General features: G+C 35.3%; 1 protein-coding gene across 9 annotated transcripts in view; it reads left to right on the top strand.

Moving 5' to 3' along the window:
- RABGAP1L (RAB GTPase activating protein 1 like) overlaps positions 1-27,862 on the top strand; it is a 444,263-nt gene that overhangs the window by 30,717 nt on the left and 385,684 nt on the right. For all 9 annotated transcript variants that reach the window (XM_059674299.1, XM_059674298.1, XM_059674300.1 and 6 more), the window contains 6 exons: positions 9,314-9,484; positions 11,086-11,278; positions 11,463-11,673; positions 13,555-13,729; positions 21,059-21,216; positions 23,303-23,413. In XM_059674299.1, coding sequence (XP_059530282.1) covers positions 9,347-9,484; positions 11,086-11,278; positions 11,463-11,673; positions 13,555-13,729; positions 21,059-21,216; positions 23,303-23,413 — 986 coding nt within the window. In that variant the 5' untranslated portion in view covers positions 9,314-9,346. Of the gene's footprint in view, positions 1-9,313; positions 9,485-11,085; positions 11,279-11,462; positions 11,674-13,554; positions 13,730-21,058; positions 21,217-23,302; positions 23,414-27,862 lie in introns of those variants that run through there.

The raw sequence follows: 27,862 nt of genomic DNA, 5'->3' as shown, positions 1-27,862 counted from the left end.
CATCAGTGTAGCTCGGGATAAAGGGCCGTTCGTTATTCTGACTTCCCCTAGATGCCTTCTGCCTTATGTATCCTGGAAAAGAGAAATCCTGATCCTCTGGGATGTAGAGGCTTTCTAGAGAGGTGACAGTCATCTGCCTATTTAAGTAGACAGCTTAGAACTTGTATTGCGTAGATAACACAGAACTCCTAACTGAAAGTGCCAGGTGACTATTGTATGAACATGGCTGCCAGTGGGATCAGGCAGCTCAGCTCCCAGCTTAGGTCTGCAAAGGTAGGAGCAGTTTTTTCACAAGAAAGGATCCAGCTATTAGAATTGACTGAGCAGCCTTGACTAACATGAAAAACACAGAAATGAAATTAGAGCAGGCCACTCTGAACTGAAACTTTAGCAGGCTCTGACAGGTCTCTCAGAGTAGAGTTTGTTTATGAGGAATGTTAGCAAAGAGTTTGCATGTCCATTCAGATATTCAAATTTCATGGCTTATTAGGGAGACAAAATATGTACTTGTACCCCCCCTCCCCCAATTTATTTCCCCTGAGAAAAGAGATCTTGGAATATACAGAAAGTACAGCTTAATAGCAAATTCTTGCTAAACACAAAACTTCTGATAGTTTTTTACATATATTTTTGTAATAGTTATTTTACATATATTTTCCTTCTCTTTTTGGGAGGTTTTACATATAGATTTTAGTTACACTTTTTGTTGTTGTTGAGATATTGTTTACATATCATAAAATTCACCATTTTAAAGTGTACAGTTGGGTGGTTTTTAGCATATTCATGAGATTGTGCACCATTACTATCTAATGGTATATTCATGACGTTGTGCACCTCTATCTAATTTTAAGGAAAGACATCTTTTTTCAGATTTTGATTAACTTACCCCTGATTTTCTTTTCTACTTTAAGGAAAATCTGACATACTAGGGCTTATCTCTGAGTTTTTGATAGTTGTTTGTAGTTCTGCTATAGTTTCAGTTAGAGGGGTTGATCATTTGTTTCTTTTTCTTTTTCCATAGTACTCACTGGTGCTTAGTGAATTCTAATAGCTTGGTGTCCTCTTGAGAGAAAACTGTTGAAGAAGTCCTCAAACATCTGTCTCATTTTAATTCTGTTTCAGAATAAGAGAGATAGGAAAGAGTATCATTTTGTACGACTGCCATTAGGCTGGATGGATGTTGTTCTTGGACAGTGGAGCAAATGTCTGTTAACTTAATTATTCACTCCTTCCTCTTGCATGATTAGTTATGTTTTATTATTAGTTATGTATAAAATTGTGTTTTATAGACCAGCTAAGGATGATCATTTTCTTTAGAAGCTCACAAAACTGTCATGCAAGCATTTTATGAACTGCTGCTGTAGGTCTCTTAAATAATCATCTTTGTTCATAGAGGAGCTTTACCTTTCTTTGCATCTGAACAATTTTGGTCAGATTGGTACAAGCATTATAATTTTTCAACACATTTAGTTCCCCTGGACAATGAAAATATGTTTTTATGTAACTTTTCTATACACAAGTAGATACAGATTAACAATAGATATAGAATTTAGCTTTATCTATTTGTCCAGCCTAATATATGTGTTAGTAGCTGGTTCTCTGAAAAACAAAAAAATATTTATTGATTTCACAGAGGAAGGGAGAGGGAGTGAGAGATAGAAACATCAATGATGAGAGAGAATCATTAATCTGCTGCCTCCTGCATGCCCCCTACTGGGGTTCAAACCGTGACCTCTGGTTCATAGGTCTTTGCTCAACCACTGAGGCACACCAGCCAGGCTGAAAAATATTTGAAATGTTATTTTCCAGTTTACTGTTATTTTCAACCAAAACTAAAATGTAATTATCTCATTAACTGCAAAGCATGTCTCTTTAGGTTCTTTAACTTCTAGTGAAATAAAAACGTTTTCACTTTTTTTTTTAGCATCATTCTTTACCTTCCCCCTGACACCTGAGATCTTTTATAGGCCTTATATCTATATGCCATGCTGTCCAGAGGGAGGAGAGACTCTCTCTCTTTTCCAGTACATTCTCTTGTGGGTTTAATCTGAAGAGACAGTTTAGTTCTTATATTCTTCCTTGAACTATTGTCAGGAAAATGCCATGTTATTTGCCTTAAGACTTAGTGCCCCGCTTGAAACAAAGTGTTAAAGTAAAAGGTATTAAGTTAATTGGCGTAGAATTCATTTAGAGACTCAACCTGCAGCATTCCTCCCCCCTCTATCACCTTCCCCCCTCCCCCAATAGGCTAGGGACTGGGGCTGCTATACAGTTGGGGAAGAGCTAGAGTAGATGCTAAAAAAAATTTAATAATATGTGTATTGGTCTTTTGTCTTTTTGTGTTCTCTATTTCATTTTCTATTGATGTATTTATCTTTTTTTCTTTCTAACAGCTTGTTATATATTTAGGACAATACCATTTCAAACTCTTGCCTTTAAATTTTGCCCACATTACTTGATATGCTAAGTTTATCAGTCTTTTTCTTTTTGGTTTCAGGTAGGGATCAAATTTAATTTTTCCCTAATAATTAGCTGGTTGTCTTATCACCTTTATTAAATAACTAGAGGCCCAGTGCACAAAATTTGTAGGGACCCTAGGCCTGGCCGGCAATCAGGCCCAATCTGTGGGGCAACTGACAGGGCGATCAGGGGGCCCCCGCTGGCACCTGCCTTGGCTGGCCTGGGGCCTGTGGGCAGCTCCTGCGTTAAGTGTCTGCCCTCTGGTGGTCAGTGTGCATCATAGCGACTGGTCATTCTGCTGGTCATTCCACTGTTCGGTTGATTTGCATATTAGGCTTTAATTATATAAGATACATCCTTCCATTATTATTATTATTTTTTTGTTGTTAATCCTCACAAAAAAGTATATTTTTTTCATTAAGTTTTAGAGAGTGTGGGAGGGAGAGGGGAAGGGAGGGAGGAAAGGAGAGGACTCTGTACTGTATTCTGTCATATGATGGATTTTTTCCCCTTGACCGTATACCTGTACTCATTGGGCACAAAGATGATTATTAGTCTTAAGCCAAGTTTATGAAACTGAATTGCATCAACTTTACCTTTGAATTGATTGCATATGTAATTATAGCAGAAAAACCAAGAGAAAAATATAGAATTAAAGTTAATCCTCATTAAAATTTTTGAGTATATATATATTTTACAATATTTTAAACTTATATTTATTGCCTAGAAGTTATTGCTGAGTAGGCTTTTCTAAACTACAGTATGAGACATGGGTTAAAGTTTTACATAACTGAATATATCTAGAGTTAAATATTAGTATTAGAAGGGTAGGCTATTAAAGTACATTTTAATTCAGTGGAATGTCAATAATAATTATAGAAACCACTGGAGTTTTTTTAGGTAATAGTTGAAGAGTCATAGCAGTATCTCCTTGAGAGATTGATTTGTTAGTTGCTGTTAGCTTTCCCTGAGTTTAATCTCAAGATAGTATAACAATGCTGAAGAAATTTAAAAATAGTAGATCACTTAATTAGCTGTTGCTTTGGTAGTGCTGTGTGACAATACTGAAATGTTTGATGGCTTCAACAATAAACGTTTTGTTTTTTAACTTAAGGTTCTGGGGGTCTGTGAGGGAGACTATACTTGCGGCTGTGGATTAAATTCAAGTCTTATTCACATGTTGCATTTTGGGTGCATATTCTTTTCTTGGTCTTCTCAAGAGACCAAGCCAAATAACTCAAGCAAATTTAAACTGTCTGCTCAGGTTTTGTTTATTGATATTCTGTGGCTCAGCCCAAAATGATTTGGCCAGGGAAATATTTTGCCTCACTTACTCTCTTGGGAGGCATTATAAAGTCATATGGCCAGAGGCACAAATGTACAATTCTGTAATAGGGAGTAAAAAAATTGGTAAAAATAACCTGATCTATCACAGTTAACTTATGAATGTCATCATCCTAATACAGATTTTTAAATAAAATATTTGTTTTCCTGTATTACATTCTGTTTTTATGATAGGAGCATTATGCAGCAATAATCATAATGTGCCTACCATTTTAAATTCCTTTTTATCCTTTGCTGGCTTCCTATTTTGGTTATAAAATATTTTCCTATTGTCTTTTAAACCATCCTTTGACTGTAATTACCACTTGTGTTATCCTGTGTTTGTTCCTGTGATTATTTCAATTAATTCATTTCTCTATTTTTTCTTTCATTCATCATATCCGCTACACTGTTAATCTAGGAAATTATTGTCAATTTTTCAGATTCTCTGCTCTTCCTTTACCCAGATTTCTGTTCTCATACCTACTATATGAAACTATATTGCTATCTGCAGCCTGTTAAAATACAAGCTTGTATGTCTTTTGGCTAGCATATAGTTACATTAGGACTCATTAAGCTTCAGGTGACAGAAACTCAATTTAAACTAGCTTATGCAAAAGGAATTTATTGGAAGGGATATTTTATAGAATTAAGGCAACAGTGGATTTACCAAGACTGAGGATGGGAACAGATGGAGCTAGGCTTCAGGAGTGACTCAAAATGATGGACTCAAGTAAGACTCTCTTGCTTGTCTGTGTATAGGAATGACTTCTCACTCTCTCCCTACATACTGCCATTCTTCAGATGGGTAAAACATGGCCACCAACAATTCCCAGTTTACGTCTTAAAAGTTTCTGCTGTAAGAGGGACACTGTCATGATGAACTCTTTGGTCATCAGTCCAGAAATCTTAGGAAATACGTTAATTGGTCTAGTTTGGATTCAGTGTTTACCTTTGAATCTGTTTGGCCACAGTGTTGAGGTTTCTATAAAAGTCATGTAGTTTGAATAGAGGGAAGCCTTATTCTCAGAAAAGTAGTTTTGCAGATGATTGCTGGTCTAATAAAAGTAGGTGTCCACTAAAGTAATATGAATTAATAAGACCCCTTTGTGCCCTTTTCAGGGCCAGGGACATTCTTGCATACACACCTACATATTAGTGTGGCTCTTGCCTGCTATTTTCTTATTGTAAATTAAGAATATTTTTTATTTCCACCTTTGTAATGAGTCTACTATAGTCATTCTAATTTTCATGCCTTATAGTCCTTCCTGCTTACCAAATCTGGATTTACATTCATTTTTTTTCAGTTTTCTATTTCAGTTTAAGAGCTACTTGAAAATTAATACATGCAAACACGTAATATAAAAGCAAGAAGCAGACTAACCACATTTGGCACAGAAAGAAATTGGACCATGTGCACTACGACTTTATCTTTTGAATGTGTTTGGTTATTTTGGGAAGAAGATAGCTGCCAGTTAGACTTTGCTGAATGTGGTTATACGGTTTCTAGTATATGTGAAAATTGTAGTTTTAGGTATCCAAGTGAGATGCTAATTTAGATATATTGCTTATTTGACAAAAATGATGTGGCATTAGAGTAAGAATTAATAGGGATTTCACTTGTTAAAATTGTTACAGGTGTGGGGATGTTTATGTGATTTAATTAAACAAAAAATATTTATTGAGTTTCTTTGGGTTCAGAACAGGCGAGAAGGTAATGAAGAAAAATATATCATATTCTTGGTAGCACTGATAAGTTTTCTGTCCCTTATTCTCATATACCTTTAAAATGCCCTAAAAATTAAAATTTTTATGCCTATAGTTCCCAGTAATGTTTTTTTTTTAATCTGAAGAGACGTAAACATTCTTTGTCAGATTTTACATTCTAATTTTTAGATTATAATAGGGCAGCCTTGAACCAAATGCCGTTAAAAGAAGTTTTGCTTTTGTGTACTGCACTGTTTTACTTGCTGAATTGAAATGAATCTATTAATCTTGAGTTCACAGAACAGCAAACTCCATATTTAAAAGATCTCTGCAAATCTAATTTGAATTGAGCAACCATTAATATTTACTAACACTCTAATGCAGAGTTAACTCTCAGGTTACTTATCACTGATCTAAGAAGAATGCTTTGGAGGAAGAGACAGGTAAGTTTTGATGTGGGAAGGAGTGCAGGAGGTCCGGTGTGCACAGTGGCATTCTGTAGAGACACATACCAACCCTGTTCTCAGCCGATGAGTAGACTAAAAGGCAGTATGACAGTGCAGGGCAGAGCATTACTCTGAAGTAATTACCGAGTCCTGGCTTTACATTTGCTATTTTGTGAGAACTTTCAAGTGATTGGTGCTTTTAAGAACAATTTGTTCCACACATTTATTGACTATCTACTATGTACTATGTACTATGCCAGGAATGGAATATTCCCTGGTAACAAAGCAGAGTTTGGGTTTGGGGAGGGTGCTTATTTAGATAGCCTTAGCATCGTGACGGCTTCAGGCTTCTCTGTCATCCTTTCCGTATCTCAGCTCCTGCTATTCTCACCCATACTCACTATGATCTAGCTATCATGGTCTCCTTTCCATTCCTCAATAAGGCGTTTCTCACATCAAGTTCTTTCTCCCTAGTTCTTTCCATGGCTTACTCGTTCTTTTAAGCCCAGCCATCAGCTGGATCCGTATTGCCTCCTGCCTTCTCCTTGCCTTCTGTAGTACTTATTCCAGTATGTGACCCTGATTTACTCACATCTGTATTATTTATCTCTTCCATAAGAATGTTAGCTTTGGGAAGACCAGGACTGCATTGTCTTTACTCATCATTTAGTCTCCAGTTCCCATTATAGTTTCTAGCTAGTAGGGACTCATAAAATATTTGTCGAATGGGTGAATGAAAGCTGATATCAGTGGAGTCAGTCATACGAAGGTAGGAAGCAAGAGCTAAGACTCTAAGTTGGGACTGAATTTTCTGTGATTAAAGAGTTGAAATGATAAAGTGACAGAGGCAAGGGTGTGTTGGGCCTTGTAAGTGCTGTTAAGGAGTTTGGATTTTGTTTGAATTTTAGTAAAAAATTTTTAGTCTGGAGTTTTAATGTAATTCAGTGTATTTCCTAAAAGAGTTCTTTGGTAGCTCTGCGAAGAGTAAATTAGGGAGGAGTAGAATGGAGGAAGGAGATGGGTTCGAGACTTTTATAGTCGATAAAAACATTGCTTGGATTAGGCTGGTAAAATGGATATAGAGCAAGATGGGATAGATGTAGGGTGTATTTTAGAGGTGGGGCTGACATGCTGATGTGAGGAATGCAGTAGAGATGAGTTAAGGATGAGACCCAGATATTTTGTGTGTGCAACTTGGTAGGAGGTGTTGTTATTTACTGAAATGGAAAATCTGAATGAGAAGCAAGTTTGGAGAAGACATTAGAAATTCCATTTTGATCACATTTGCATTACTGAGAATTCCACATGGGTTCCAAATAAGTAATTTAGAGGAGTCATTTGGGTTGGGTTAGAAATTTGGGACACTGTCAGCATATAGGTAGTATTTAAATTCATGACAATGAGAGATATTACTTATAGTGTGTGGCAAGGAATCAGAAAAAAGCTCAGGACCTGAACTTGGGGAATTTCTAACATGTAGATATTAAGTAGAGGAGTGGCAGCTGAAAAGGACTTGGAGAAGGATTGGCCACACAAAGAATACCTGGAGTGTGTCTTGGCAATCAAGGATTCATGGGGCAATCTGGAAGGGTAAAGACATGGCTGCTAACACATACTGCATTTTTAGAAACATATACAAAATAAGAAAAACTTTGAGAGGACAGATGAATGTACTTGAAGGGTTTAAAAAAAGAAGGATATTAACATGTCTAACAAATAAATGATGGCTATCTTGTTAGCCTAGGAGTATAATTATTTTTTATTTTGATATTAGTGGAATTTTTGATTTTTAAAATAAAGTTGGGAAGTAATTAATTTTTTTTTAAAGTATAACTTGAAGCTGCAAGTACTTTTTTTCTAAGGGCTAGGAGTAATGGTGTTAGTGTCACCTAATGGCAAAATGAGATATTGCAGCCATATTTATATGCTGCAATGAGTAAAGTAACCAAATTAGAAAGAGAAAAAGAACATTTCTGGGGGAATTTAGGCTTAGATCAGCAGGCTACTATAGTTACATGGTCCTCTCCTATTTAACCCTGGCTTACTTGTTTTACCCCTTTTCATATTACCCTTTGGTCACTGAGCAGGTCCTTTTTATTGTCTTTGAGGTTTCAGCTCAAATATTACCCTTTTGGAGAGTCCTTTCCCACCACCTTACTTACAGCTGTCCCTACACTCCTTACAGCTAAGCTACCCTTTGTCACATTAGCCTCTTTTATAATCTTCATAGCCGTTAGAGCAGCGGTTCTCAACTTGTGGGCCGCGACCCCTTTGGGGGTCGAATGACCCTTTCACAGGGGTCGCTTAAGACCATCGGAAAACACATATATAATTACATATTGTTTTTGTGATTAATCACTATGCTTTCATTATGTTCAATTTGTAACAATGAAAATACATCCTGCATATCAGATATTTACATTACAATTCATAACAGTAGCAAAATTACAGTTATGAAGTAGCAACGAAAATAATTTTATGGTTGGGGGTCACCACAACATGAAGAACTGTGTTAAAGGGTCGCGGCATTAGGAAGGTTGAGAACCACTGCTTTAGAGTGATTTGGAATTATCTTATTTGTGTCATTGCTTGTTTTCTCACTATATGTCAGCTCCAGGAGAGCAGGCTGTTCACTCATGTAACTCCAGTGCTGAGTGCAGTGTCTGCTATGTAGTAGTATTCATGTTGAGTTAAAGTGTGAATATTTGGAGAATGTTGAGTTTCTGTGGTGTAGAGATCTACCCAGAAAATAGAATTACACTGTATTTGATCACTGTAACATTGTTTGCTACATAAATGCAATGTGAAAGCTTTGACACCCCCCCCCCCCCCCGCCCAGCTCATAAATGGTAATGTGTCTGGAAAAAAAAAAGATATATGGCTTAGGGTGTTGAATTGTATATTAGTTAATTTTAGTAACATAAAATATTTTTGAAAGTACTATATATAGTCTTGAGGAGATACTTTTTTAAGACATTTAGATTTAATTACAAAATAATTCTGTGAATATATTTTTGTGTGTGTGAATTTGTAGATACTTCTAATATCATGCTTAATTTTTCCTCTATTTATTAAAAACAATAAAAATAGTATTTCTAGGAGAAAAATAGTTAAACAGTAGTAGTTGAGATATGGGCGGGTTTATATTGTTTTTCAGGGAACAATATGGTTCTGTTAGTCTGGAAACTCAGGGCGAAGAGAGTATATTTCCATTATGTGGCCCAGTCCAAGAGGGTAGCTTCCTTAGTTTTGAGATAGTTGTCTAGTGAGAAGAATTCTTCTTCACATGAGCCATTTTTAAAGGCTGAGGATTGATCAGTTCCTGTTTTTATTCAATAGTTTTTGTTTTTGTTTTCAATCCTTGCGGCTTTTACCAGGTGGATGTGGGAAGAGATTTTTGCAGGACTGAAATGGAGGTCAGAGCTTCCTTACAGAAGGTTACTGGGTCATCAGATTCTGTGGCTGCACAGAACAGTGAAGAATTTGTTTTGGTTCCTCAGCATGCAGATGATACTTCTACAAAAGATGAAGAAAAACCTGAACTGAAGGTAGTTTTTCTTTCCTACAAACGATACTATTTTAAATTATGGCTTTTTTAACTAGGTGAAAGGAGATGTATAAAATCCAAAGGTTTTTCTCCAGTGTTGACTGTGAGAATAGAGTCAATGTTTGATGTATTTAGAGGCTTATTATTTGGTTTGTATATTTTTGAAATTTTTTGCTTTTGGTTATTTATCTTTTAATTCGGAATTTAGAAAGAAGGAATAGACGAGGAGAAAGAGAAAGGATAATTAAGAATTAGCCTTAGTGGTTAAATCTTACATAAATGTAATTTATCTGAATATTTTTATCTCTCTTACTACTGGGTTAAGTTGATTATATAAATAGTTATGCTTACTTTCACTTTTTTTCGTTATGACCTCAAATCAGCTGGTAACATTGTAGTATGTGATTTAACAGTTGCCTTGTTTAAATATTTTAAAAATATGTGTCTTTTATTTTTAGTGTTTGTATTTGGTTATGCTCCTTTTCCTTTTTCATTTTTGTGTTGCCTTTCCTAACTCAAAGAAAAAAACAAGCAAACCCAGGTATATATGCATGAGAATTGCATAGCTATCTTCTAGAAACAGTAGTAGAGAAGGTAGTCAGAACTGCTACATATTTTTTAAATGATTTTTGTTTAATTTAAACTATGGCATCAAAGATATATTAGTATACAAATCTAATAAAATTATATAAAAATCAGGTTACTAAATACCCATTTTACCTTATGTTGAAGATATAGTTTTATAATTTTGTTAAAATAACCAATAGCTTTATTTAAATTTATTTAAATTTCTATTTAAACAAATAACTATTTAAATTTCTTTGAATATCTGTATTTTAGTATTAATGTATTTAAGATGTTATTTATTACTTAGGTTTTGTGTCTTCTCTGCTTTTAAGAAAAACCTGAGTTAACATAAATATAAAGAAATTAGCAACACTCCTCTTGGCAGCTAGAAAACAAAATTTATAAAGAAATCAGAAATAGGCCTGCGAACTGAAAGATCCCAGGTTCAATTCCAGTCAAGGGCACATGCCTGGGTTGTGGGCTTGATACCCAGTGGTGGACTTGCAGGAGGCAGCTGGTCCATGATTCTCTCTCATCATGGATATTTCGTCCTCTCTGAAATAAATAAAAATATATTTTTTAAAAAATCAGAAATATGTTTATGTTATAAGAAATATGACATTTTAAATGATATCACAGTAGACTGTGGCCTATTTAAACTTATCAGGCTTTCCCGAAAGCCCGTACATTTAAGATTGTTTGGTTCTGGAATATGTTATGAAATACTAAAAAGAAAATAACAAGAAAAGAAAATCTCTGTAAACAAGTTCTCAGATCAGATGTACTTGGAAAGTGCCTGAAGCATTTTCTGAGAAATCCTTTTCTGAAACTAATAATCTTCTAGTTTGGCTGTTTTTGTAAATCAGGATGTTGTATTATATTTAGTAAAATTAGGTAAAACTGTATAAATTCTTGATGTTAACTATATTTAAGCAAATATTTAGATTGTTTTAATTTCTTCTAGAAGTAAAATATTTTCATTCAGCTCCAGAACCATAATATGATTGATACAGAATTGTCTTGCTTTGTCTGTAGATAGTTTCTAATGGTGATGAACAATTAGAAAAAGCCATGGAAGAGATTTTGAGAGATTCTGAAAAAGGGCAAGGCAGCCTTCTTGTGGATCGTCAAAGTTCCAGTGAGATTTCAGACCATTCGCTTGGAGGTGTTTCAGCCAGCCAAACAAATAAGCCATCTCTTCAGTTAATTTTGGATCCATCAAATACAGGTACTGTACTAAACTCATAGAAACCATAGGAGAAGTGGGATAAAGTGATACTGAAAATTTAAAAATCCTGTTAACTTTGTTTTTAATATCACGGCCACCAGCTTTTCAGTGCTGGTTGAGAGCTCCCACTTTGGTTCTTATGTTTCTGTGAAATTTGCATTGAGTGCTTTTTTTTTTTCTTTAGAAATTTCTGCACTCAGACCATCTTCTCCAAGTGGATTGCCGGAAGAAGATAGTGTTTTATTTAACAAACTGACCTACTTAGGATGTATGAAGGTTTCTTCCCCGCGTAATGAAGTAGAGGCTTTACGGGCAATGGCAACTATGAAATCTTCGAGTCAGTACCCCTTTCCTGTTACTCTGTATGTGCCAAATGTTCCAGAAGGTTCTGTGAGGTGAGCTGTAATCCCCCTTCTCCTCTCGGACATATTGCAGATTTTATGTGATGGTGATGATGTTATATCATAAATCAGCCTAGGACTTACTGTTAATTCACTTTTACTCTGTAATGCAAAGGAAACATGTTTAGGCTTAGACTGTGTTCCTTATTTGCAAGGGGCATGTGCAAAATTATACTTAGAATGTAAGTGGAAATATAACTATAAAATACATGTAATTCTGTTTTTGTATTCTGAAGAGCCTAATAGCATGCCTCCACCTTGTCATTAACAGTGGGTCAAAAAATTGGAGTGAGCCCTTCATTTTAAGCTCTTTTCGTCAGACTGGAAAGAAGCAAAATGGGTTTTTTTCCTTATGCTTAATTAGTAATAATGTTTAATGTCATCTGAACCTTGATTTCTATTTTTTTAAAATATATTTTTATTGATTTCAGAGAGGAAGGGAGAGGAAGAGAGAGTTAGAAACATCAATGATGAGAGAGAATCATTGATTGGCTGCCTCCTGCATGCCCACTACTGGGGATCGAGCCCGCAACCTCAGCATGTTCCCTTGACCAGAACCGAATTCGGGACCTTTCAAGTACGCAGGTTGACACTTTATCCACAAACCAGCTAGGGCGAACCTTGAATTTCTTTACATGTAAATCAGATGATACTCCAACATTCAGCCCTCCAGTGGCCTTCAGTCACACCTGTGATTATATTCTTTCTCCTTGCTGTTTTTTTCTTTTTCCTTCATAGCACTTTTCCTTGACTCGACATTATATACAACTTACTTGCTTATTTGTTTATTGTCTACTTTTCTCACTAGACATAAGCTCCATGGGAGCAGGGTATTTCTATTTTTCCCTGCTGTTACTTCAGTGTCTAGAGTAGTATCTGGTCCAAGTTTTCAGCAAATATTTGCTGAATGAACAAATAAGTGTACCAGCTCTAGGAAATTAGGTTGAATGTATCCTAAACCTATAATATTCCCTGAAAGTTGTCTTAATCTTTTTTCAAACTCTTCCCGATTTTCATCATTCTCTAAAGTTTAGAATGTGAAAAAAATGTTAGCTAAGTTCTAAAATAGCAATATAAATTGCAAGGTTTTGGTAAAAATGCTTTGAATTTTTCAGAAAAGGGTTTTGTAGATATATTGTCTGTATAACTGTTAAAAATGTCAAAATGCTTTTTAATGTTACCTGTTTAGTTTCAAAGTACCAAATACTTCTTGACAAACCCAGTGCTTTGACTTGCCTCTGTTTTTAGTGGATACCCCTCAGTTTCACAGTTTGAGACCCTGCAGTGTTCTTGAATTTTTAGATCAATCTAGAGCTTGGAATTTGTATAGGGAAATTCAGAGAATAATTTGTTCTTAAATTCCACAGACTCCTTATACTTCTTTTTTTTTTTTTTTCTCTCCTTATACCTTTTAAATTCTGCTGTTAATTGGATCTGTGGAACCACTCTGACCGTTTTTGTGATAAAAGAGTTCTCAGTTGAACAGTGACCTGGGGCTTGGATAAACTTACAGGTGCTGCTTTCAGTAGAAATGAACTCCCTTTGGATCGTCTATGCTATTCTGTGCTGGCATTCCTTTTCCTTTTCCTGTAACAGAACAAGACTAGCATTTAGGGATGGGTGACAGGCAGTAAGTGAATTAGATCATAGGAAACATAAAAGTGAAGTAATTGTCAAAAGAAGGTGAAGAATTTGTGTGCTTATACATTATATACATATAGCAAGAATATGAAGACTAATGGTTTTCTCACATTATTAGTACCAGTTTATTTTGTGATTTTAAGATGATTATGTTTATTTGTTATTGGCATAGTAAAACTATTTTTGTTCTTTGATAGTTAATATTTTATTTCATTTTCCACCACTGTTCTGCAGAATCATAGATCAGTCCAGCAATGTGGAGATAGCATCTTTTCCAATCTATAAGGTGCTGTTCTGTGCACGTGGACATGATGGGACAACAGAGAGCAATTGCTTTGCATTTACAGAGAGTTCCCATGGTTCAGAAGAATTTCAGATACACGTTTTCACCTGTGAAATTAAAGAGGCAGTAAGTATAATATATTGTAGCAATGGGCTAAGGAGATGAATTAGAGTAGTATTTTTGAGCCCTAATCTTAGTCATAAATTTGTATGTATGAGTATGTACCATATTATATAAACTTGGAGTATATTTCTAAAGAGAAAGAGCATATTTTTACTGGCATAGAACTGAATATGGAAAAGTCAAATCTTATAACTATGCAGGAAAGTGGTATTATAGGTGGAGCACACTCAGCCTAATAGATGTAACAGGAGAAGTCCACTTGACGAGCTGTCCTCCCACCCCACCATGGTAGTCATTGCTCAGGATTAGTTAGAAAGAGAGAGGGATTTTTTTTGCACCTTTTTATTATTTTGCCCAAGTTGATTGGTCCATGTGATTTGAAAAACTGCCTCTAACAATACCTTTTCATCTGCCGGGCATGATGGTTGCATATTGCTTGCGCTTGGATACTGTACTAAAGTGGTTTCATAGAGCTCTGTAGTTTCACTAGAGACTGTTTTTTACATACATCCACTTAGCGGCTGGCTTTGGCTCTAGAAAAATGGCCTAATTAAATATACAAATGCTCACATATAGCAGGGTGTCAACTTGGAGGCCTTCGAAGGGGCCAGGAAGTTCCTTTTAGCCATCCTTAAGTGGTGGTTTCTTCTAAGACTGGAGAAATAATTCAGAATCAAATGGCTGGTAAATACATGGGGAAATTTCCTTCATTTCTGCATCTGTTAATTAAAAAGAAATTGCACTTTTAGAACTTTAGTACTTAGGCTTTAATCAATGGGTTTGGATAAGCAAGGTCGCCAGAGTGTGTGCTTTGGGGAATATAAATTGTCAGCAGAAAATGCTGAAAGCTGTAGTTATTGTCTTTGCTCTTTACCATGAAGCGTAAACAAACATTGTATTAACAGGAGTTCTGAGAGCTTATTTCTGGCCACAACATGTAAACTCATAGAAATACAGATTTCTGTGTGTTTGATACTAAGCACGAGGGGCATGTCAGTCTTTATTTCCTGAACACCAAAATGAACATGCACAGACACATGTTACTTAGATTGTAGCCATAGAGTTCTCTATCAGAATCCATGCCTGTGTGAGAAGTAGTTCTGATTCTATTTCAGCCAACATTTATGTACACACACACTCTGATGGTAGAGTGCTGGCATTTCATGTTGGCAGCCACCATTTAATATCCCTGTGCGGTTTCTGGACAATTGGCACTCAACAGCAAGGAAGTGAAAGTTGAAGAGTTGCAAAACCTGCTGCTTGGAGAGGCAGAAACACTGCGGCAAAAGGAAGTGGAAAGGGACCTGGATGCAGCAGTCTTCTTAATTGTGACGGTATGAAACTCTCTTTGGATTATAGCATCCACTTATTTATGGGTGGGGAAATCTTTGTCATTTTTGAGGTTTTTAAAATTTTTAATTTTTTATTATTTTTTATTATCCTCATCCAAGGACATGTTCATTGACTCGAGAGAGAGAGAGACAGAGAAAGAGTGAGAGAGAAACATCATTTTGGTTGCCTCCTGTATGCGCCCCTACCAGGGATCGAACTTGCAACCTAGGCATGTGCTTTGACTGGGAATTGAACCGACAACCTTTTGGTGCTTCGGATGATGCTTCAAACAACTGAGCCACACTGCCAAGGCATCTTTGTCATTTTTTGGAGCTTTAACAGTGAGAAAGCATGGATAAAACTGGGGAATTCTTACCCTTACCATTTTGGATATGGTATTAAATAGTATTTCTAGAGAGAATATTTGGTACTTTGCAGGCTGTGAGCAAGTGATGTCCATGTATTTTTTTTTATTTCCATGTATTATTATTATTATTTTTTAGAGTACATTTTTCAAAGTGTTACATTATAGGACATTGGTGGTAAAATTCATTGCTTGAAGGAGAATACAAAATTGTCATTAAACTTTATTACAAGGCATCCTTTCTAGCCCTGGCTGGGCAGCTCAGTTGGTTAGAGCATTTGCCCGATATGCCAAGGTTGCGTGTTCGATCCCCGGTCAGGATACATACAAGAATGAACCAGTGAATCCATAGATAAGTGGAACAACAAATCGATGTTTCTTTTTCTCTCTCTTTTCCTTTCTCTCTCTCTCAAATAAATTAATTTAAAGATTTTTATGAAGAAAGGACATCATTTCTAAACAAAGATAACCTTGTGTAAATATAGAGCTTATGCCTGGCACAATGCTGAGCACTTACTCAATACTCATCACATCTCCATGACATAGATAGTATTTATTTAAACTGATGATCTTATGCTCCTTCTTGCCTGGGGCAGTCATAGTTTATCCCTCTTCTCCAGGTGTATTATTAATGGCACTCCGTTGTGTTCTCAGAAGTGCTCTGGTTTGTTTGGCACATGTAGTTACCCTTTGCTTATCTGAAGACTAAGAGAATAGAGGATGGAGCTGGGTTTCCAATGGAAGTCTCTGACTCTGAAGCCCCATGTAATTTCAGTAACAACTTTTCTGTTGCTTTAATATTGTAACAGGCAAATATGGATTTTTGTCATTCATTTATGCTTTATAAAGGGATTGATGGGTTATAGAGTTTGCATCCCACCTGCCTTTGTTTTTTACCCATGCTTTTATAGAAGATCTTCCTCTCCCCTCAAAAAAACAATTACCCTTTAATTAATTTAAAGTCTTTTTCTTACATCTACCAGTTGTCAGGTTATTTTGTTTCCAGAAGTTTCTTGTTCTGTGGTGAAGGGACAACTTTAGTCCTTAGTATTTGGGCTCTCTTGGTGAACACAAACAATTGGCAAAGATAGTTTAGGAACATGTGATAGACATTATTATTGCTTAAATATGTACTATGTAGCAGTGTTGCTAATTAATTTGTTTTCCGTTGTTTTCAGAGTCCCCAGATGAGACATGAAGAAGTAGGTTAAGGCAAGAAGATGTCTTTTCAAGTAGGAAAAGCAACATGGCTACCACTACCAGCTGTACTGTCATGCTCTTATTTCACCATATAGTCCCACAGGCAGCAGCCAGCAGCAGTGGCAGAGGGGAAGCTGATGGCCTCTTTGGACCTGTGGCACAAGGATTAGGGGTTCTAACCCCACAGAAGATTTAGCGCACATTTGCCTCACACCCTAGATGTTCTTCTGCAGGACTCTGCTGGAGCGAATCTCAGTGATCTGTGGCGAAAGATCTGGGATCCAGCCCAAAGAATCCTGATGCCGGTGATCATTGTACAGAATGACGGGCTAGGCTTCTGCTGAAAAAGTGAAATATCAGAAAGCATAGAGAAAAAAGCCAAGAAGGCACCTATTTTTGTTACATTTTTACGGATATATTATACAAAACTGTTCTTAAAGATACTTTAAAAGGCTTAGTTGACTCTTTAAGAATTTATTTCTACTAGTCAGTGTGATTGTTTTCTTCAAAACAGACTTTGATGTTTGTGTTATTTGTATGTTTTAACATACTTATCATTCATTACTAGCAATTCTCAGTGTTATATTTTAGAAGCACGGTTGTTATCTGGTTTTAGGCATTCAGAGGTGTTTTATGAGAAATATTAAGGGTATCATTGGGAAGATCTTAATTCTTAATGCACTGGTTTTTATTGATGTTATTTTAGCAAAACACTTTACATTGGAAATTAATTCAGAAGTTGTGCTGTTAGTGTTTTCTGTAGATTTTTTATAAATTTTTTAAAAGTTTATTTTATTTTATGATATGCCTCTTATTTTAGCCCCTTTCACTGAGTAATAAATTTGAGCGAGATGTTTTAAAAATTTTAATACATATCTTTCCAGGTGTCTTTTATAGAATGATTTTCCTACATTTATTTTTGGGGTGAATATTTTCTTGACATATGGTGTTTTTATTTATTTATTTATTTACTTTCCACTTACAGTTTAATATTATATCAGTTTCAGATGTACAGTGTAGTGGTTAGACATTTATATAATTTACCAAGTAATTCCTCCTGATAAGTCTTGTGCCCACCTGGTACTGACACCTGGTCTTTTTAAAAGAGTTGATTCTCTTTTACCAATATTAGTAAAAAATATTTATTTTTGAAAAATGGGCTAGGTTATTTAACTATATTATTTAAGTAAATGTCTTTTTTTAAAAAAATCCTCACCTAAGGATATGTTTTTACTGATATATTTTATTTATTTATTTATTTTTTTGTTAATCCTCACTCGAGGATACTTTTCCATTGATTTTTGGAGAGAGTGGAAGGGAGAGGGAGAGACAGAGACACAGACACATCAATTGGTTGCCTCCTGCACGTGTCCTGACCAGGGCCAGGGATCGAGCCTGCAACTGAGGTACATGCCTTTGACCGGTATCCAACCTGGGACCCTTAAGTCTGAGGGCCGATGCTCTATCCACTGAGCCAAACCATCAAGGTCTAATGATATATTTTAGAAATCAGGGAAGAGAGGGAGGAAGGAATGGAGAGAGAGAAAAACATCAATGTGAGAGAGAAATATCAATCTGGTAGCCTCCTATATGGTCCCTGGCCAGGGGTCAAACTTGCAACCTAGGTATGTACCCTAATGGGATTTGAACTCACAGCCTTTAGGTGTACAGGGCTATACTCCAACCAACTGAGCCACCCAGCCAAGGCTAAAATAGCACTTTTTTTTTTTTTTTTTTTTACTATTAACATGTAGTACATATTTGAGAATTTGGAAAATACCGAAATAAAATTTATATATATAAAATTCAAAATTTCACCAGCGTTAAGATTTTGATGTTTCTCCTTTCCATGTATCTACATGCATTCTCCTTTTCACCTCTTCAGAACCAATAACACAATAACAACAACAACAATCCCAACATAGTTTTATGTTTAATTAGTGCTTTCTATACGTACTGTGTTCTGGGGAAAAATTGTACTGTATTATGTCAATAAACTTTTGCCTTCTGCAAAGAAAAGGCCTATTCTAGTACATTTGTGTGTGTGTCTGTGTGTGTGTGCGTGCGCGCATGCGTGCACATGCAATAGTTGGCATATATAGAAATGTTTGCCATGGCTTGTGTTAGTTTTCTTGTCATGATATTGGTTACCCGGTTTGTTCCAGTAACTATAAATATTGGTCATTATTGTTTCTGAAGCTCTCTACCTTACTAATCTGTGGATACCATTCCAGCTTATTTACCACTCTAGAATTCACAAATGATCTTAACCTTTTGTTGGAAATAGCAACTTGTAGGATACATTCAGGACTAAATGCAGTTTGATTGCTATTAATAAATGATGTTAATGTACTGTTGTGTCTTTCCTCCAAAAAGAGAGAAAGGTGTAGTTTGATCCTCCCGCCCCCCATCATTCTCTACCTACTCTGGCTCAGCCCCATATACTTAACCTTTTAAAAGAGAAATTCCTGAGCCTTGCCATCTACTTTAGAATTTGCCAAGTTTTTTTGACTTTTCTTGATGTGGTATGATGTGGTAGGCTTGCTGATAGCTTTGACACAAAGAAAGTGAAATAGATGATATAGGAGAGGAGAAAAAAAGAAATATAGTTGGAGTTTGACTATACAAATGTTTGAAAAATTATGTAAAACAGGGAAAAAACGTATTTCCCTGTTTTCACATATAGTGTATTCTTAAAAATATGGTGAAGTTGAATGGGTAAAAAGAGACCAATAGACTTCACATTTTATTGGGGGTTAGGAGGTGGGGAGTACTCAAAGAACCAAAAGTAGTTTAAAGTTCCTATTTACACTTTACTTTGTAGGGACGATATTCAATGACATATTCTTAGCATGTTCTTTGGTTCTGTTTTCCTCTATAACACTTAAATTACTGAGCTAAGTCAAATAAGTATCCAGTTGAGACTAAACATTTCTGCTTTTGGCTTACCTAATAAGTCCTCACCTACCTCAAGCACATTCAGCTTTCATATATGTGCTGGAATGTAAGCTCCATGTTAACTGCTGTATAATTCTTAGTGCACCGAACATGTTCAAAATATATTTGCGGAAAGAATGAGTAAATTTATCGTTGTTTTAAATGTCTAAGATATGAGGCCTACAGTTTTTGTTAATGTCAATCCTTTGCTGTTTTTATTCATTAATATAACATTAAAATCAGATGACACATTAGAATATTAAAATTTTATGTGCAATGTGATATTGCTGAAGTTAAACATTCTTATACAGTTAAAAGTTTATATTTAAGAAGCTATGAATTTGGCATTGGCAAGGCATTTTAGGGTAATATAGGTTAATATGTGTAAGTATGGCTGATGGAGGTTTGAGAATTACTTGTTTTTGAATGTGATAGACTGAATGTATGAGAAAAGGTAGAATATATGAATATAACAAGATAGAAAAATGGGGAAATACCCCATACTTTAAGAAATTCTACTGTTGATGAAAGGGTTCTTGTTTCAAGCAAATCACAAAATATTACAGTTCTAGACAAATATAATTCAGTGAGTAATTTGAACCTACTCTATTTAAAGTGAAGGATTTATTAACATCCAGAGAAGTCTCTTTACTTGTTCCTCCCAATGTGAGGTTTTGAAAATATGACCTTTGTTAAACTCTTCTTATTTCATCGTGTTTTCTTTGTTCAACCCATGAGTGGCCCAGGAGATTTGGAAGGTCTTTTGTGCTTTAGGCTTACACAGATGTGAGATGGTATGATGCTTCTTTTGGAACTGAGGAAAAGAATAACTTCTGGAATAGTGTGTGATATTTTTCCACTTTAGGGGAAGTGTATGAGGGTGGCTTACTACTAGTAAAATAGATATGACCATTTCAGCATGCATTCTGGAATCCTGCAATACCTTTATATCACAACCACATTGCGTAACAACACTGGAAACAACCATATTATTGTGTTTGTTTATCGCAAAAACCAGTATTTGCTTCATTCTATGCCTAAATGTCTAGTCCTCTGAAGCTGAGGGAAGTGAAAAGAGAAATTGATGACTTGGGCTAAAACCTTGTTTGTGTGTGTTGATTGGGAAGGTTTAGATGCCGGCATCATTCTAGTAATTATCTTTCAATTCATTCATTGCAATATACTATATTTTGAGGTCTAGACTCATCTATAAATAAATAGAGATCTTTTGTGAACTTAAATATCTTTATTACTGTGTTTAAATGCCAGATCGAAAGAAGTAGCCATACACACACACACACACACACACACACACACACACACACACACACATATATATTACAGACTATACAACATATATTATAAACTGTATATATGCCTATACTATATCTGCTGAAGAAAAATGTTATGGTAAATTATAGATTCAAGAATTAGGAGAGAAGGGTATAAAAATGCAGTTAAAGCCTTGCCTAATGGTACTCCCATTTTTATTCTTTTAGGTAAGCAGAATTTTATATAGTTTCTGTACAGCATTCAAACGTTCTTCCAGACAAGTGTCTGATGTTAAAGACTCAGTTATTCCTACACCCGACAGTGATGTGTTTACCTTCAGTGTCTCCTTGGAGGTAAAAGAAGATGATGGAAAAGGAAACTTTAGGTGAGGTTATTTGGAATGAAAATAAATTGATATTGTGCCTGAAATATGATATTGGCTAATAGAAAGAGGCCAGAAACTATACAATGTTCGTTTAAAGCTTTAAAATGCTAAAGAAATATTTGGTGAATGGATATGTTTCACTTTTCTCCTGATTGTAAAATATTTTATGTAAGTGATTTTCTTAATATTTAAAAGTCTTGATATTTATTATAGAAAACTTAGTAAAATAATAAAGGTAGAATAAAAAACAGCTGTAGTATTGTCAGCTAAGACAATCACTTTTAATATTTTAGTTATTTCCTTTGTTTATTTCTAGGAGGTATTTTTAAATATATTCCTATACATATAAATTTTTCTTTTAACTTTATAAGAATTTTTTTATTAAAATGTACTTAATCAAAATTATTTTTAATGGTTACCAGTAGTATATTGTGTGGTTTGACCATCATTTACTTAACCAGTTCATTCTATGGTATATTTAGAATGTTTTTTCCATTTCAAAAATAGGCGGATAATAGGACACAGTTGTATTCTTTTGTTTTTAATCCTCACCTGAGGATGGATATTTTTGTGTTGATTTTAGAGAGAGTGGAAGAGAAAGGGAAAGACAAATATTGATGTGAGAGAAACACATCAATTGGTTGCCTCCTGCATGTGCCCTGACCAGCCCAGGCTGGGAAGGAGCCTGTAACTGAGGTACGTGCCCTTGACTGAATCGAACCCGAGACTCTTGATCTGTAGGACGACACTTTATCCACTGAGCCGTAGGACGACACTTTATCCACTGAGCCAAAACAGCGAGGGCTCCATGGTTTTTTTTTCATTCATTCCTCACCCCCATTTGTCTTTACACTCAGGGTGAAGGATTTTTATTCCAAGCTCTATGTGAGCCAAACCGGGTAGGGCCAGTCATATTCTAATGATCACTTACTAGTAAGTGCCTTAACTGTGCTTTCAATTTTAATAATTGTTAGGTAGGTATTTTACCTGTTTATTATAGATACAGAAATTGATCCTAGGTCAAATAAGTTGCTCAAGGTTTCTTTCTTTTTCAGATAAGACAGCCTATATTTTAGACATTTATTGTTTTAATAACTCTTACTAATATTCAGTCTTGCCTAGGCTAGAATGCTGCAATCTATATCACTTTGTCCATTTTTTATGTATGTTTTCCTGGATATATCACAGTTAGCTCACATTCTAGATCAGCGGTTCTCAACCTGTGGGTCGCGACCCCTTTGGGGGTCGAACGACCCTTTCACAGGGGTCGCCTAAGACCATCGGAAAACACATATATAATTACATATTGTTTTTGTGATTAATCACTATGCTTTCATTATGTTCAATTTGTAACAATGAAAATACATCCTGCATATCAGATAGTTACATTACGATTCATAACAGTAGCAAAATTACAGTTATAAAGTAGCAACAAAAATAATTTTATGGTTGGGAGTCACCACAACATGAGGAACTAACTGTATTAAAGGGTCGTGGCATTAGGAAGGTTGCGAACCACTGTTCTAGATGTTTAAAAGTAAGCTCATCTTCTAATTTTTTTTTTGCCTTGGGTTTCACTATGTTAAAAGAACTCAGAACTGCACTTCCAGCTAAATCAGACATGGGACTATCTTTAAAAACAAGTTATTAAAACATATTCCTAAATTTGTTAAATTTAAAAAATAAAATTTGAAATGATGTCATTTACAAAATCTTGTTTTTAACCTCTGTTAGGTTTTGTTGATTATAAAATTACTAGAGGCCCAATGCACGAAATTCGTCAAAAGCAGGCCTTCCTCCCCCCAGCTGCTGGCACCAGTGTCCCTCTGGCACCCGGGATACAGGCTTCCCTTATAGCCCTGGCTTCCAGAAGGTTGTCCGGAAGGATGTCCGGTCTAATTAGCATGACACTTTTATTACTATAGATAGTTTGTTACTGTGTGGCAGGATGAGAGTTTAGTACATTTTAAGAATAAGGGTGTTGTTGCTTAAATACCTTGTCTCATTCTAATGTTGCAATAGACTATCTTATGCTATTTTATTACTTATTGTATTGATAATTCCTGTTCTTTTTTGCATATTTCAGTCCTGTGCCTAAGGACAGAGATAAATTTTATTTCAAATTGAAGCAAGGAATAGAGAAGAAGGTTGTGATTACAGTGCAGCAACTTTCTAACAAAGAATTAGCTATTGAAAGGTAAGCAGCTTGCTCCTAAATGCTACGGCAAACTTGTATTGACATTGTTATTATGTTTCAAGAGACATACTATTGAATCTCAGCTGTATTAATCACTGTGGCTTTTCACCATACTTCAGTTTCTTCATTTAAAAAAATGAAGATGAGGATGAGAATCATAATACTTTCTGTGCTTAAATTAGTTAGATATAACTGGTTCATTGAAATCTCATTGATGGGAGCAATAAACATGAAATGACTATTTTTTCAGTAACAACTTCTTCAACCCTGTTTGGTCAAATCGATCTTTCTTGCTATTCCTTACTTATATATATGAGACAGATACCTCAGAAGGCAACTTTCCATTTGTCAAGTCTGTAATAACACAGGCCAAGAAGTATTAGATGTTGAGTACAGTGGGGCCTTGACTTACGAGTGTCCTGACTAACGAGTTTTTTGAGATACCAGCTGTCTCTTGGCCGATTTTTTGCATTGAGTTGACAGAGTAACGAGTTAACGAGCTCCTTAACGAGCTCGGTCTCGGAACGAATTAAACTCGCAAGTCAAGGCCCCACTGTAATTTAACTTTTAGTAATTACTTAAAAATCTTGGAGTTTTATGATTAAGAGGTCTAATATGCCTCTACTTTAGAGGCATATAGTGTACTTATATATAAGGTACAGGCCTTCCTTTTTCCAATGAGAAGCTCCCAGTTTGAACTCCTTGAATGTAGAAACCTTGATGAATAAAGGTGAAATCATTGAATGCCCAAACATAATATTTTTTTTTTGGTTAATTTAAACATTTGCATATACATTTAAAATATATTACACAAAATAATAACTTAGAAATGTTGCTTTTTGTCCATGCTCACATTCATAAGAACAACTGTAATTAGAATCTCTTCAATAATCTTCAACATCAGTGTTTTCATTATCACTTCAGCTGCTTTTGGAATAATTTTAAGGCATATTTTAGAGCACATTATGTGAACTCTGCCTAAGTTGAGGTAAAGCACTTTTGTAATCATAACATATTGCTTCATCATTAGAAATTTTATCTAAGCCCCAAGTACCCACTTGCATAATATTAGGGTGGTTAAAAATTATTACCTTTATAACCACTTACTGTATTGTTTTTATTTTAATGTAAATAATATTGACGATAATATCTAACAACTGTGAGTTCATATATACTGCAATAATTACTAAATCCATGTTAAGTTTCTTTGTTTCCTTTTTCACACATCTGTCAGATGAGCTCTGCAAACATAGACTCTAGTGTGATAGGCCTGGTGTTGGAGGATAGATGCAGAGTGGAAGGGGTAAATGGAGAAAAAAGGGGACATCTGTTACACTTTCAACAATAAAATAAATACACAGTAGAATGAACTGGTTAAGTAAATAAAGATAAATTAAAAAATAAAATTGACTGAGATTGCTTCAGGCTAATGGTCTTCCTTTAATAATAATTTAACAGGCAGAATTTCCTGTGATGTGGATTTTTTTTTTTGTAACTGCTTGGAATTATTATTATTATTATTATTTAAAAAATACACCCTTGTCTTTTTTTTAAAATACATTTTACTGATTTTTTACAGAGAGGAAGGGAAAGGGATAGAGAGCTAGAAACATCGATGAGAGAGAAACATCGACCAGCTGCCTCCTGCACACTCCCCACTCGGGATGTGCCTGCAACCAAGGTACATGCCCTTGACTGGAATCGAAGCCGGGACCCTTCAGCCCTCAGGCTGATGCTCTATCCACTGAGCCAAACTAGTCAGGGCACACCCTTGTTTTTTATTGGTTATATGTGGTATTTAACATTTTAAAATCTCAAAATGTTAAATTCTGGAATTTAAGGTAATCCAGTAGGTGGCAGTCTTGTCAAGAGAATTCTTAACACCTCTGGATTGTAAACGTTGTTGCTGGCTGGCAGTTACCTTTTTTTGAATTATTTTCTTAAGGAAAAGATTTCCAAGCCAACAGGTACTGAAAAAAAAAATCATCAGGGGCTATTTTCTTCTTACAGTCCAAACAATTTTCTAGCATAGTTTGACATCACTAAAGTAGACAGGTGGTAGTATTTGAGCTGTTTGTTATTTTTGTGCTGATTTAATTGGATGTTAGTCCATTCTGAGGGTCTTTTGCTGAATTTGCCTAGCATATACTTTTGTCTTCACCCTAGGCAAGTTGTTCCCGTTTGATTTAGAAAGAAGCTCAAGTCACTGACTTCAAGTTGCCTAGATGTTAGTTTTATTTGCATCTTTTATCCCCTTATGTAAGTTAGTGTATCTATGAAATCTTTTAATCAAATCAAGAGTCTCAGATATCCTAATAACTTTTCTTAATGGACATCCTGAGAATGAGAAAAATTTATTAGAAAGATGACTCTTTTTTTCCTTAGGAAAGCAAAGTTTAGTTAATACAAAACGATTTCATTGTTCTCTGATAGTTATTTCAGATGCTTTGAGAGTTAATAATTGGAAGCTTCTGTTTTTCAGCCTTTGGGCTGGAACTTGTGATTAGGACAGAATTTTCAATGTCTTTCATTGCTGGCTTCTGCTGGCACCCAGTAGATGGAGATAGCACTATAGACGTATGTATGTAGTACTACTACCTTTTTAGCGTTAGATACTAAGAAATACTATGTTTGTATAAGTTCATCTATTACAGATGTTGGAGCTCATATTTAAAAAAACTTTTAAATTTGAAATAATTATGGACTCACAGGAAATTACAAAATAGTATAGAGAGGCTCCATGCATACTTCCCCCAGCTTCTCTAAATGGGAACATCTTATATAATTCTAGTACAATATGAGAATTAGGAAATTGACATTGGTACAATCTATAGATTTCTATTGGAGCTCTTTTTTAAAAAAATATATTTTTTTGATTTCAGAGAGGGAGAGATAGAAATATCAATACTGAGAGAGAAGCACTGATTGGCTGCCTCCTGCAGGAACCTCCCCTTAACCCCCCCCCTCACCCCCCCCCCACTGTAGGTTGAGCTTGAAACCCGAGCATGTGCCCTAATTGGGAGTTGAAATGTGACCTCCTGGTTCATAGGTCTATGCCCAGTCACTGAGCCACATGGGTTGGGCTATTGGAACTCTTTTTGAATTCTTTTCTAAATCATAGTATACTTCTATAATATAATAATAATTTATTAATTAGTTGATTGCTTTTCTAGTGGCAAGAGACCTTTACTTAGCTTTATTTAACTTAAGGTGACTAATCAAGACAGTTATGGAAAGTTCCAGGTTGTTCAAATATAGAAGTAATTTTTTATTATGTTATACTAGTGGCCTGGTGCACAGATTCGTGCACATTGAAAGGAAATTAATTAGAAGATTCGTGTGGTAATTATGTTACTGCAAAAAATTACATGCCAAAATAGTATTTATAATATAGTATTATACTGGCACCAGCGAGAGCTTTATATGTATTGTGCATGCACAAGTCCAGGTTTATTTTTAAATTGCCAGTGCGTATCATATGTACCGACTGGTAGGTCAGTCAGATGATCAATGAATAAATCACGATGTGGTTCACGTTGAATGTCAACAAAAACAACCAAATTGAAAATGACAAATCAAAACACACGCATGCGATTGGCACCAGTGAGAACTTTACATGTATCGCGCATGTGCGAGTCAACGTTTATTTTTAAATTGCCAGTGCTTGTTAAATGTACCAGCTGGCTGGTTGGTTGGATGGTTGGACAGAGGTGCGGTTGGTCACTTAGCCTTTTTATATATAATGTTATATTGATATATAATACTGTAAATTCAAGGTATACAACATATTGATTTGATATATTTATGTATTATATGATTGCTATTGTAGTGATAGTTAGCACCTCTGTAATGTCATATAATTATTTTTTTGTGATTGGAATAATTAAAATTTGGTCTCTGAGCAAGTTTGATTATACCACAGTACTGCTTTCTACATTCACTATACGGTGGGTTAGACCTCTGTTACTTATTTACTACTAGTTGCAAGTTTGTGCCCTTAAACAACATCTCTTCTATTCCCCACTCTCACAGCGTAGTATCTTCAAGGTTCATTTATGTTGTTGCAAATGGCAAGATTTTCTTATTTATCATGGCTGAATAATATTCGTGTGTGTGTGTGTGTGTGATCTTTATTCATCCATTGATGGGTACTTTGGTTGTTTTTATATCTTGGTTATTGTGTATAATGCTGCAATAAACATGGGAGTGCATATGTCTCATATCTCTTTGATATCCTGTTTTCATTTTCTTTGGGTATATATCCAGAAATGGTATTTCTGGATCATATGGTAGATCTGTTTTTAAATTAAAATAAGTTTTTTTTTGAGGAACCTCCATATTTTTCATAATGGTGAGCCAATTTATGTTCTTAATTTACATTAAGAAAATAATTTCTGCCCTAGCCGGTTTGGCTCAGTGGATAGAGCGTTGGCCTGCGGACTTAAGGGT

This window comes from Myotis daubentonii, chromosome 18 (assembly GCF_963259705.1).
Source record: "Myotis daubentonii chromosome 18, mMyoDau2.1, whole genome shotgun sequence".
Classification (NCBI taxonomy): Eukaryota; Metazoa; Chordata; class Mammalia; order Chiroptera; family Vespertilionidae; genus Myotis; species Myotis daubentonii.
The sequence above is the reverse complement of the archived record's forward strand: the minus strand, read 5'-3'. Positions and strand labels throughout refer to the sequence as shown.